The 13,508-nt window shown below is 36.5% G+C and overlaps 1 protein-coding gene across 2 annotated transcripts in view; it reads right to left on the reverse strand.

Annotated features, from left to right (window-relative positions):
* Positions 1–9,055, reverse strand: part of SPAG16 (sperm associated antigen 16) — a gene marked incomplete at both ends in the record, with an annotated part of 885,965 nt that extends 876,910 nt beyond the window's left edge. For both annotated transcript variants that reach the window (XM_082657932.1, XM_082657931.1), the window contains 3 exons: positions 47–142; positions 1,305–1,351; positions 8,929–9,055. In XM_082657932.1, coding sequence (XP_082514058.1) covers positions 47–142; positions 1,305–1,351; positions 8,929–9,055 — 270 coding nt within the window. The remainder of the gene's footprint in view (positions 1–46; positions 143–1,304; positions 1,352–8,928) is intronic.
* Positions 9,056–13,508: the final 4,453 nt, after the last annotated feature.

Below are 13,508 nucleotides of genomic sequence, written 5' to 3' on the forward strand. Positions count from 1 at the left end.
GTATCACTGTTAAACTATAGGCTATGGTTGTGTTCAAAATTCTCACCAAAAGTTGAGTATCTGTAGCCTGTTCTTGGACTATCTGAACTGCTTTTGCCAGGTCTTCTTCACCCTCTGGAATGCTATAATTGTCATCTGGTATCTAAATAACAGAGAAAGAGAATGATAGGAAGAGTTAGCAGGAATATAAAAATACCTTATTTCATTTTAGAAATAAATTTGCCTCACAAAACAAAGGATCAAAGAAATACACTTTATGTAAGACACGATGTCATTCTGAAGATCCATGAAAAATAAAGTAACAAGTAGGCAGCCCTCTGACTTCCTTATAAACATCACTCAGTGTTACTACTGATGAACTTGAGGTTAGCTTACGGGCAACTGCTTTTACCTATACTGACAAATGTAGTCTAACAACTCTGCTGAAAAAAAAGAATGTTAGGCCATCTAAATGCCACCATTCTCTCCGCATCCCAGATTTTCTCCACCATTACTTTTCATAACTACTAGCAACTGCAAATATCTAATAAATTATGTCTAATATTAAAAAGCAAAACAAAACTCACTGCCTGAATGTTAACCTCTCGGAAGAATGCAACTGACTCTAGTTATGACATTAATGAGAGTGAACACTTATTGCATGCTTCTTATGTGCTGATCACAGCTTTAAGCCTGTTACATTTATTAAGTCATTTCATGTGGTATGTATTAATATTATCTCCATTTTACCAGTAGTAATACAAAGCCTATCTTCTGTGTTTGTCCTGTCTCCTGTTTGCCCAGGCCACAAATGCCAGGCTTGCTTCCACAGTTTCATTCACAGCTTCTGTCATCTTGGAGTGACTCTGCCTTCCAAGTCTCAGATGTAATGATAGGTTCCCTTGGAACAATGAATTAAAGGACAGGTTTGAGACAGTAACTATATTAGACTAAAGTATTGCTAAGTTGAAGGGAACCATAGGATCTGAGCTCCAGCTAGGTAGTAGGAATCTGGGAAACCTAGACTGGATGATTGGGAACACCTGCTGGACAGAGACGACAGACTATAGTGTGGATCCACAAGGCAGGTGATGAGAAGCTGACTCTGAAGGACAATTAACAAGAAAATCAAAAGAGCCAGATGTGTTAACCAATCTAAATTTTTAAATAGAATTTTCAAACCTCACTCTTAACCAGCTGATTAGCTAAATTCAGTTGAAAAAGTAGCATCACTTAAGAAAAAAAATTTTTAAGAAAAAATAAAATGAATATTTCACAGGAATAACTGTAATGAATTTATAGAATAGGTAAAATGAACAAATTACCTCTTCATATTCATAATCATCTTCAGATGCTTCAGTTATGGTGACCTCTAAATGTACTGTTAAGTTTGAATCTCAAAATAATGGAATAAAATTATTATATTTAAAAATTGAGATAACCTTAAAATACAGTATTATATCCAAGTATCTCACCAAGTTAGTAAATACATGTAAATTAAGCTATTTTTTAAAATTTCTCTTCCTCATACAGCCTACATTTATAGATGTTTTAAGACAAAATATCTTAATTGTTATTTTAAATTATTATTCAAACAACCCAAACTCATGAAAAACTATATTTTTAATCTATTTACTATCTAATGATTTCCAATTTGATTCTAAGAAGGCTTACAAAAATGTACATGGTATCATAACATAAATTAGAAAGAGATAAGAAAAATGATGGACAGGAAAACTATGACAGTAAATTTTCAAACACATCTCAAACCACAGTGAATTTTCCGGAGTTTCTTAGTCATTCACAATGCAGTGTGACTTCTTTATTTGGTTTAAAGTATTGTGAATGAAAAAAACAAAGCACACTAAGATTTAAATATAAGTAAAATATAGATTTCAATGTTTTTATCAATAAAAGATACTTACACCTCCACTCTCCTTCTTACATATCTCAATTTTAAAATTATCTTCTCAGAAAAGACAGCCTAATGTTTAAGCAAATATAAACTACTTAATAATCATAACTCAGCAGTTCATAAATTATCAAGATATATCAGCATTAAAATATCAGTGGAAATGATTCTAATAAAAACTTCTAACAGCATTGCTCTAAGACCTTCAAAAATTACAAGTTAGTCTAATTACAAATGAAAACTTCAAGACAACATTTAATTTTAAAAGAAATCAAAATACACTCCAGTAATGCTATTTTGTTGATTGGTCAGTAGGTTTACATTTTTTTTCAAATGCACAGACTTTATTAGGCCAAGTTTAAAAGGTATAAAATTAAACACTTCAGTGCACAGCAATGGTTATGAAAATCAAAGATTAGATTAGCCTAGTTTTCATTTTGCTGCTGGTTATAAGAAATTTCTCTGTCATCCCATCCTGCAAGAGTAACCTGACGGTGTGTATAACAACTTCTGTTGTTTGTAATAAGAACTGATAACACACACATAGTATTTAGCAGGAGCCAGGCACTGTCCTAAGGGTTTTACATGTATTAACTCATTTCATCCTCATCCTACCAATGAGGCTGAACTATTATTATCTCTGTTTTACAGATCAGGACTCAAATGCAGTTACACAATCAGGACCTAACAGAGTTGGGAATCAGCCCCAGAAGCTTAGGTTTCACTATACTATACTACCTCTCTTGTTAACACAAATTAACATATGTAAATCATTTAGAATGGTGCCTGGCTTATAATAAATACTATACAAGTGTTTGTTGTTATTTTCCCTATTCTGGAAAGAGATGAGTACCTGTGGAGAAGTCTCCTAAGTCTCCCATGATCTAGTGTTAAGATGAATGGATACATAAAAGACATTCTGAATCTTCCTCCTTTTCTAGATTTATATTTTTCTGACACATGTTCACTTAATGATATAAAATTTCCTTAGGTTCAGCTACAGGAAGTTCAGCCTCTTTTTTATGGAAAAATATGTCCCCTTCTGAGAAACAACTATTAGAAGCTGATTTTGTAGGCAGTCACTTGCCTGTGAGTCTCCAGAAAAGTAATGCTATCCTTCATCACTGCTTATACCATAATAAATTTCACAAAGAAGTTAACATTCTAAAATGATCTGGATAGAGTTTATAATTGTAAATAAGCCAACTGCTTATTCACTGTGAGGAAGAAACATCAAAGCAAAGCTTCTTGAACATGGCTCTATAGAGTAAAAAGTGATTTGTCCTCAAAGCTTTGAAAATATAAAACAACACTTGTATACTGCCACCAAAAAAAAAATATTCTAGGGAACGGATTATAATCACTAATAATATATTGTTTCCCATAATCAAAAAAGAGTAAGAGAAAAATAACTACCATTTTATAAAGTTTAAAAAGTATTGTCACATGGATCATAACCATAGGTACTCTTAAAACCCTGTGAGATTGAATGGCACAGATACAGTAATCTCTAAATTGAAAAAAAATAAAGGAAACTAAGTCAGGAAGATGAATAGATTTGGCCAAAATCAAAGATATGAGTGACAAAGACAAGTTTCTTAAATATAAATACCATGAATTTTCAACTACACTGTGCTGTTTCTACAGTGACACAATAGCAATGTGCAATTTTTACCAATATCCTCAGTAATGAATTCTCACCTATTTGTTTTCCAAACTCTCAAGTGTCATATTACAAACAGATAAATCAAATCCTTTAAACAGCTCAGTCTGAAGACCCTAAAGGAAGGAGAAATATAAAAGAGCTACAGGGCTATCGACCCAAAGATTCAATAAACCAAGGGCAAGAGATTAACCAAACAAAAGATCAGGAAGAGTACAAATACCCAAAACAGGAACCAGGATCCTCCTTAATTGATACTGTTAGTACCCACAATATGATGTGAACAGAAAATCTTCCTTCTCAGAAGCAACTTAGCTGAAATGTGATGTTGCAGCATTACTAAAGAAGGAAATGTACTTTCGCATGTATCTGTCTAGCTGGCTAGCCGGCTCGCAACACATGGACAAATGCACAAACAAATCCCAAAACAATTCTGTGGCAGTTTACAGACATGCATACAGCTACAGGGAGATAAAAATAAATGAATATGGAAATTAGCAGAGAAAGGGAAACAGTAGAAGTAAGGTACAGTACAGGCCATAAGGTCTCATGAACTTTGTTATATGCCACAGGTTTGACTCTAAGCTTCCCAGCAGTCAGGGTAAAAAGGGAAATGTAATCAGATACCAATTCAGTATCCATCCAATGAAAACAGATGAGTTTCTCAGCAGATGTACAGCAATCTCTGATTCTGACGCCTGAGAGAAATCACGCTCTTAGGTTTTCATAAAGAGAAAACTTTGGACTGTACAGATATTGATCCCCTTGGCCCTTGGGACAGCCAGAAAGAGAGAGTGAAGCAGGATCTGATGGAGCATCGTGTGTGAAAAAGGTTGGAAAGCACTGCTTTAGAAGCAATATTGGTAGGGTAGAAATGCACAGTTTGTCAAGAATTGCCTGAAAAATAAAACCTTTAATTTTGATTCTACTTTTACTGGGCAACTTTCTCATCTGTAATCTAATCTCTTAGGTGATCCTATTCTCCAGGAAATGTCCATACAATTAAGCTGGTCACAATTTTCATACAAAGTTATTTTTCCACTGCAGAATAATAAACTGGTATGCTGGCTTAATATCAGTTTCTTCTTGCCAAGCTGACTCTGAGCCCCTACAAAACTCCCTTCCCATTACCTGCCTAGTTTTCCTTCAAAAAACATCATTGAACTCCAGTTCCAAAATTCATTTTTTTCTACTCTGACTATTCCACTCAGATCTGGTCCTGCATTTCTAGAGCTTGAGCTTGACTTGACACTTAATTTTGTGCCTGGTTTTCTAGTCTGATCTTGCCCAGGGTACTATCTGTGGCCCTCTTTCCTCCCTGGCCTGCACCCACAGTCCACAGCACCACCCCCTTCCAAGCCAGGTACTATATCCTATAGTCATGGCCTGGTCTCAGACTAAGGGTCATTCTCCATATCTCCACTTGCTCTGGAAGGAATTTAGTAGTACTTGTGAGTTTGCATACTATGAATTAGTTCCCTGGTACTTCAGTGAACTAGTAGTTTCTACACGAACAGAATCTGCACCAGATCCTGACCTTGCAGATCTTGTCAGAAAACAGGCCAATATACACCCACACTGAAACTGCCATGAAGCCCTAAATCCACCGAGTACTACAGAAGATACAACTGCAAGAAGCTTCAGAGAAGCATTTCAGCTGGCCTAATGGAGCAGAGTTTGATGTGACAGTTGGTATGATGGGGTCACAAACAAGGTTGTGCAAATGGACCACAGCCAGAAAGAAATGAACAATTTTCAGATAAGAGCAGCATACAAAGTTCCTCACACACTGGTCTCCTGTAGGTAGTGATCACTGCCAGTAGCACCAGCTTTATAAAGAACTGGAGTGAAACATAAAGCTAATTATATTTTACATGATTTCCCAAAGTTGATATAGACAGAAATTGCTTTGTAATCTTTGATATCACTGCAGAATCAATATATACAAAGGCAATCTAAAGTCTAGCCTGTATCCTCCATGATCAACATTTTACTCACTAAATTGAAATAAATGTATTGTAAATACCAAACATTATAGTCATGTTCCCTTTCTTAGGAAAGCCAGTTTAAATAAAGTTAACTGAAAATAGACCAAAGGTGGCAAATAACTGGCACACTTGCTGTCACAATTCCCATTGCTGTTTGCTTCCTTCAGTTTTTCCTACCAAGTCTTAATACCACATGCCACGGAACCACTACCAATTCAATAGAATTGGCAAATGTGGAAATTTATTGGCCACTCCTGCCTAAGACAGCTGTTGCCCATCTTCTGCTCAGAACCTGGAAAATAATTTTCTTTCAACATATAAGGTTCTCATAGTGGATGGTGGTGTAAGTTTTTCCAACTTCTAAACCAGGAGACCCAAAGATATGGGGTCTATATATTATACCTCTATCTGAAAACATAAAGGCTAGAGGTTAAGATATTTGTCTACAGCCTTGCTACTCCAATTATAGTCCTTAGATCAGCCACACCAGCAGCACCTGGGAGCCTGTTAATGATGCAGGATCTCAACCCCTGAAACCTGCACTTACTGAATTAGAATCTTCATTTCAAGATCCATATCTTGGATTCATATACACAGTAACATCTGCCTAGTCTAGAAGACACAGAACAAAATATAATTTTTTTCTCTCCAAATAATCTATGACTTTTGTGCATGTAGAATTCAGCACTCCAGGTTTAGTAACATGCCTCTACATTCTACATTCAAACTGTCTATCCTTTTTATTTGAATATATGTAGGATGCAATTAAGCACCCATGAGCAAATCCAGTTTTCCAATGATAATAAGAAATACACTACTTGAGAACGTAATGATTATTAAGGATTTTACTAATATTTTCTTACTTAATACTATAAATACTCCAGAGAAGTAACATCTTAGAGGAAAAATAACTGTTAAAAGCAGTAAATAACAAAATAACTTTTAAAAATAACAAAAGTTCTGTTTTAATTAAACAAAGTTATCAGTAAACATTACCACTGCAGTGAGATACTGGCTAAGGATATTACTTAAGAAGAAAAGCATGCATCTTAGATGGGGTATTGGTTTAGTGTGATCACCATATTTCAGAGTCTGGAATCCTTAATTTGCATTTTTGAAACAGTTGACTTTGGGACTGCATCCAGAGTTGGTTAGCCTCAAAGGACAGGCTTAAATTCAGTCAACACTCACAAACTGCTGTTGGGGCCAAAGGAGACCTTTTCAGGGGTCAGCAAATTCTCAGTCAAATTCTTAGTGTTAAAATGTCTAGAAAGTTAAAATAATAATCAAAAGCCAGTTAGGGGATCAGAGAATCAGCACAAAGAGAGGTAGGTAACAAAAACAATACTACTTTGGGGGCTCTACTTCCCTGGAGTCCATGCATTTCATTACTCTTCCTTGAATAAGGTCTTTCTTTAGACAAGTAGCAAAAAAATCAATTAAGCATTAGCTTTCTTAATACAATTCATTCCAGCCTGCATCTCTCAGCTGGAATAGGCACTCTTAAATGTCTGCAGCCACACATTAAAAGGCAACCCCTGATCACTACTATGAGTGAAAACCTCTCTCAAGTTGTATTGATTTTTAATAGAGCATTCATTCACGAAAGACGACCAATCTTCTTTACAGTTACTAGAGATACCTACTTGCCCGTTTACAGATCACTTTGTTAAAATCTAGCCTTATATTTTACAAAGCTGCAAATATCTTTCTAAAAAAGTGTTCACTAGAGGATTCATACATTCCATGATTAGATTTCTTAAAGTTCTGGAGATAGCTAAGTAAGATAAGAACTATGTCGTCTAAGTTTGCATCTCGCCCTATACAAGTTTAAAAATTAAAAGCAGTGTGCTCGCTTCGGCAGCACATATACTAAAATTGGAACGATACAGAGATTAGCATGGCCCCTGCACAAGGATGACATGCAAATTCGTGAAGCATTCCATATTTTTATTCACTTTGTTATAGAGCAGAAATTAACTCACCGTTGTAAAGCAATTATACCCCAAAAAAGATGTTAAAAAAAATTAAAAGCAGTATTATAAACTATTGTGATAGAAATCATTTTAATGCTGACAGATATAAGATGCCTGGTTATCACTAGTATGGGCATTGGATAACTTTATACTTTGATGTAGATTAGCGCTGAAAGAGTCGTTGAATTGTTTTTGAATTTAAAAAGGAAGATTACTGGAAAAGACAGCTTGTTAAGAGCTAGGAAAACAGAGTATAAAACCTCACTTAAGACACTAGAGCACCCACATATTTCATTCAAATTTATTTCAAACTATTCGAACATATTCCTGTAAAAATCATGTTTGCACTGAATGAAATACTATATATTTTCTTTGAGCTTTTTAACCAAGTTCTTCAAAGCTCCCTGTAGCAGGGATGTATACTGGGCCTGAGTCAGGACAGGTTAATCAGTTTAAAAGCCTACAAAATGAATCATTGCTGGATCTCTGGAATCTTGAATTAAATCCGGGGGGATTATATTTGGACAAAAAAATAAGGTAGATTTTGCAGTTTCCTTGATACCTTTAATAAAACTGATTACCCATCTCTCTCCTATCTGCCTGAGGAATGGAGTAGTTATCTTTTTCTCATGAACCCTCCCCCTCTCCTCAGTACCATTAATTTAGAGAAGGGGAGCTCAAAAGCTTTACACAAGAAATAGTGAACCTAATTATCCACATATAGCTATTCAATTTTTCTGGTTATTTCCAATGATAATCGCTCATCACTGTCTGATCTTGTTTCTTCCTAACATCTCTGAGCCTCGTCAGGTCACGAGGTTACCATTTAGTTGCTAAAGGCGGAGGGGGGGCGGGGGGGGGTGGTATTTTTATCATTAAGTAGCCCAGATTGAAACTACCCAGTAAGTAGATGCTACCAAAACAAATCACTTAAGCATTAGACAATTGGACCATCTACAGGATCCAGCTGGATATTCTGAGCTTCCTCCTTCCTCTCCTTAAAGCCTAGAGGTAGCGGTCTTTTCCTTAACCTCCTGATGTTGCCCTACGGATTTATTTTCACGGCATTCTGAAGGTTTGGGGGCTTAAGAAAACCCCTGAGGTAAAGGAGGATTGGATTAATTTGTTGTGCTACTTTAAAATAAAATGCAAAGTTTACTGAGTGGTGACTACTAACTTTTTCCAACAGGAACACATCAGCCTACAACTACTACAAGGCGAAAAATTACAGTGGGTAGGTATCAGGGGGTCGCGGTGACGTTGAAACCACCTAGAGGTCTAATAGGCGTCTCTACCGGCTGGGTGTCCGCAAGTTTCACAGGGCACCCAGAGCGGGAAGCCCGCGCCCTCGCCCCCAACACCCGTTACCGCGGCCAGCGTCTGGGTGCCGCGCCTACTCGGGAAGGATACGCTCCAGGTAGTAGGCGCCCTCGGCGGCCACCGCCTCCGCGGTGTCCCCGGCAGCCGTCGAGCCCATGCCCAACACTTCTTCCAGAACCCGCAGGGCCGAGGAGGGCATCCCTTTCTGAGAAGCCATCTGAAGCGCTCCGGGCGCCTGCCCCTGGCTACCGCACCGTGTCCCTCAGGGCAACCGCGAAGACGCTTCAGTACGAACACACACGCAGCTCTCGCGAGAGCCTGGCATCCTTCACCCCTCCCACCGCGCGGGCTCCGGGCCCGGAAGGGCTGCCCCGAGCCCTAAATGGGGAAGTCCTCCTTGCTTCCTACGTTACTGGGGCAACCTCGTTGCCTAGTTACCCTGAGCCCTCGGGATGCGTTCCTGAACTGGACGAGATAAAATGAAGCAACGGACTTGGTTTGCACACATTTTCTTACCGACATGGCTTGGTTCTCTTCAGTTTTGACCCTAGCATTTGTTTTTCACTTTTTCTTCTCTAAATTTTCTTTCTGTTGGTTCTTACATGCCAATCATCAGTCCCCAGATTTTTAGGTATGTGTATAGAGTCCTAGTTGTCCCCAGGGAAAACTAATGGAAAAGAGGAAGATCCTCAGTACCTGGAGAAAAAAAAAGTCCTAGAAATCATAACTGAGAGATTGGCCCAGGGGAACTACCAATAAAGAACTAGGATGGTCACCCTAGTCAATTCCATTCTCATACTCAAAGTATTTATCTGGACATCTGTTTTCTCTTTGGTTTTATACTCTGGGACTTGGAATTGTAGTTGTAATGTTGATTCTTACCAAAGTAAAGCCATTTCCATAAGAATTTTGAGGTACAAATTGTCCTAACATAATGTATAATAAATGATATTTGCCCAATCATGTGCAGTCCTTTTGCTATGACAGAATCTTCCTCGGGTTTGTATTGTGTATGTATCAGAACCATCTACAGGGCCCTTTTATTTACGGATTCTTTTTCATCCTACATTCTAATGAAAATTGGATGCCAAACAGCACCTCATTATAAAAATTCCCATTTATTACCCAAAGAAACATAATGGCAACTTCTAATGAGGTGATTAAGAGCTTCAATGTTGGAACCAGAGAGGCTGCATTCAGAGCCTGGCTCCACCATTACTAGCTATGAAACCTTGGGCAAACCATTTAATGTAATGCCTCCACTTAAGGCCCCAGTTTCCTCATTTTTAAAATGGGGATATTATTACCTACCTCAAAGTATTGTTGCAAGAGGTAAAACAACATAAAGAGTTGAGAACTCACCAGCCACATGGTAGACACTAAGAAATAGCTGTTATTTGTACTTAATTGTTTGGTTTGGTTTTGGGATTTTTTTTTTAGCATACTCAAACATCACAATTAGATGTAATAGTTAGAGAATTCATCCCTAGTAGTATTTATTCTTTTAATAACTTACTCCTTGTCATTGACTTCTCATATCAAACATATCCCGAGTGCTCATTAAGATGCAAGGAAGAATTATAAGGGGCTGAAAATTCAGGGAACTCTGAAATTGGGGTATCCACTGCTTTTCTCAAAAGCCTGATCTTCCTTCCAAAGGGAGGAATTTCCTCATCCCTAAAGGTTGTTTCCTGCAAGCACAAGCCTGAGATATGACCTGGGTGAGGAGTGTCAGGGCCTTGCACACTCAGCAAGACATGTAGAAACGTGAGAGAACCATAGAGGAGGGTGTCTCTGAACAATTAACGTATACTTTGATTTTTTTTTGTCTGTTTTAACAGCTCTTCTCTTAATTTTTAGAGGTAGTATGTCATGTTCTACAGATAGGTTTGAATCCTGGCACTTCTGTATGACCTTAAGTAACTTAAGCTCTGACAGCCTTAGTTTCCTCTTCTCTAAAACAGAGACTTTAATATCCACCTTACTAAAATATAGATTAAATGAAATAAAATATGTAAGAAGCACTGAAGATCATGAAGAAGCAAAGCCTCTACCTACAAAAGTGAATCTTGCTCATTCAGAAATTTGAGCTTTTTTCTTTAAAGAAAAGTGTAATAGACATCTAAATTTCCATTCCTCATAGAGCTTTTTAAAATGGTTTCATTGGATATAGGGCTTAAAAATCACTATTAAATGCAAATAAAGTTGCCCCGCCCCCCCAAAAATGTCCAGTATATTAAATATTTTCAATAAATGCCAATAAAATTTACTTAAATTATTGAGAGAATATGCCAGTCTCAACTTGGATATTATATTTATAAGGAACTTACATATATAGAAAAATTTTTAAGACAAAACTTAAATATTTTTAGAAATGTCCAGAATTCAAAAAAGGAGATATTAAGAGTCATAAGAAAACAAATAAATTATGACCAGTATCCACCATTTAAGGCAGAGAAGAAGTGGAAAAGATTCTTGTCAGAAGAGCTAAAAAAAAAAAAAGTCATAACTTAAAGAGGTATCATTACTCCACTCCTCAAAAAAATGTTTTTTTAATTCTGGAAGTCTCATTTTCTAAGTGTTACAAATAACCAAAGTTTTAACTCAGAACTACCAATCTGATTACATCCATTTCATGACGTTCAAATTTAGATGTCACCCAAGATGTTTTTGGCTTCCCTACAATTTAAACACATTTCACAGGACCAGAGTAGCAGTGCATTTAAAAATTCAAATTAGTAGTGTCTTTAATATCTTACTTTGTAAACCTTTAGATTTCTACAATGGATGAGTAATATTTTTTAAAAGCAATTCAATAAAAGCAAAAGTAATCTTAACAAATACAAACAGAACCAATAATTTCCTTCAGATAAAAATTGGGATGCAACCTCCTGTAGTGATTGCTAATATCTTAAAACCAGTATGTCTTTGCAATGGATGAATTTGAAAATAATCCTTTTACATTGGAATTCTTGTTCCATTAATTGCTGGTTTAATTTAAAAGAAGTGTGAAAGCCTTACTAAGAAAAAGCAAAAACTTCAGATCACAGTAGTGGTTTCAGTTATAATGCTATCCTATAGTCCTTCCATTCTATAGTCCTTACTTTTAAAAATATTGCACAATATTTTAAGTGTAGAAAAAAAAGAAAATTGCCTTAACATTTTGATAAATGAACAGCAAACCATCTAGTTTCCCTTTGAATATGCTCCTGAAAGAGGTAAATAAAGAAAACCAATGGAGACAGTCAAAATGAAGCAACAACCACAAAAGTCAACAGTTTTTATTTCCTCCCAGACTAAATGCTCTATTATTGTAAAAGTGAAATTATTTTTAAAAGCAAAACCAGAAAAGAATCTGACAATGGATTTGCTCTTCACATTTATAGTTTCAAAGGAGAAAATATTCATATGTAAAGGTATAGTAAATTACTATTCAATTTTCAGAAGTTGAGTGTTCATTTGCTACCAATAGAGCCCAAGCCATACACTAATGCATCTTTTTATGAAAGTAACTATCTTATTTTCTTTCAAAAGCTCACAGTACGTGTAGCCAGTTTTAGAATTTCAGAATTCATAGAAGTAGTGGTAATTGACTGTAGTCAGCCATACAGCTATATTTTCCCTTTTTTTCACTAACAACTGTTCACAAATTCATATCTCTTGTGTTCTTAGCCCATGTAGTTCAAATAGGATCAATCCTCTGACTTTAGTGATGAGCACATGACCCAAGCTTAGCATAATAAGATTTCATTTCTCTTGGCTACAGTGATCGCTGCCAAGTTGGCATGTGACCTAAGAAGTGCCAATGAGACATGGTGGGAAATTGGAGATTCTGGCAAAAGGATTTATTTCATCCCTTGGGATTTAAGTTCTAGAGTTGCTAGTCACTTTGCAAACATGAAGAAAATTTCTATCTAAGACTTGAGTAAAAATGGAGGACCGAGGTGAAAGAAACAGAAAACCTGAGTCCAGATAAAGTCACTTGAACCTCTAGTATATACGTATATATTTCCTTGCTCTGTCAGCTGATAGGGTCTAGAAGCAAAAACACCCCCATAAGCAATGATCAGACCTACCATCCAGATCTTGGTTTATTAATACCATTTTCCGATAAAAAGAAGAGCCAATGGAGAAAAGGCTGGATGTAGGGCTGCTCTGGGAATGTACAAGACAAGACTGGAACATCTTATAGTGCCAGAAAGTAAAAAAGTGCCCCCAACTAAAAATCCCACAAAAATGGGGTATAGCAAAGGGACACAGTAGCTAAGTGAAAGAGCGCCCCCAAATGTACAAAGCTAGAACAATTTGAGCAACAAAATTAATAAAGTAGTATTGGAAAATGACCCAAAGTATAAAATAAACATCTATAATTTCATACTGATATAAAGAAATGATTTCATAAATAAATAAATAAATAGAAGAGAATGGACACATCTCCTGTGAAGAAGAATTCCAAATTTGGATGTAGATACACTACATTCAAGGAATGGAGCATAACTCACCACTCCTTAAGGGTGCACCACACATGATGATGACTTTCTTCTAAAGAGCAGAATATGGAAAGTGGGGGAAAAAATTAATTTACAGTGGAGAAACCTGACAAACACTACCTCAGAAACCCATAAACCCAGACTAGTCATGAGAAAAACATGAAATAAATCTCAACTGAG

The sequence above is a fragment of the Grampus griseus genome (genome assembly GCF_964374135.1).
Source record: "Grampus griseus genome assembly, chromosome: 7".
Classification (NCBI taxonomy): domain Eukaryota; kingdom Metazoa; phylum Chordata; class Mammalia; order Artiodactyla; family Delphinidae; genus Grampus; species Grampus griseus.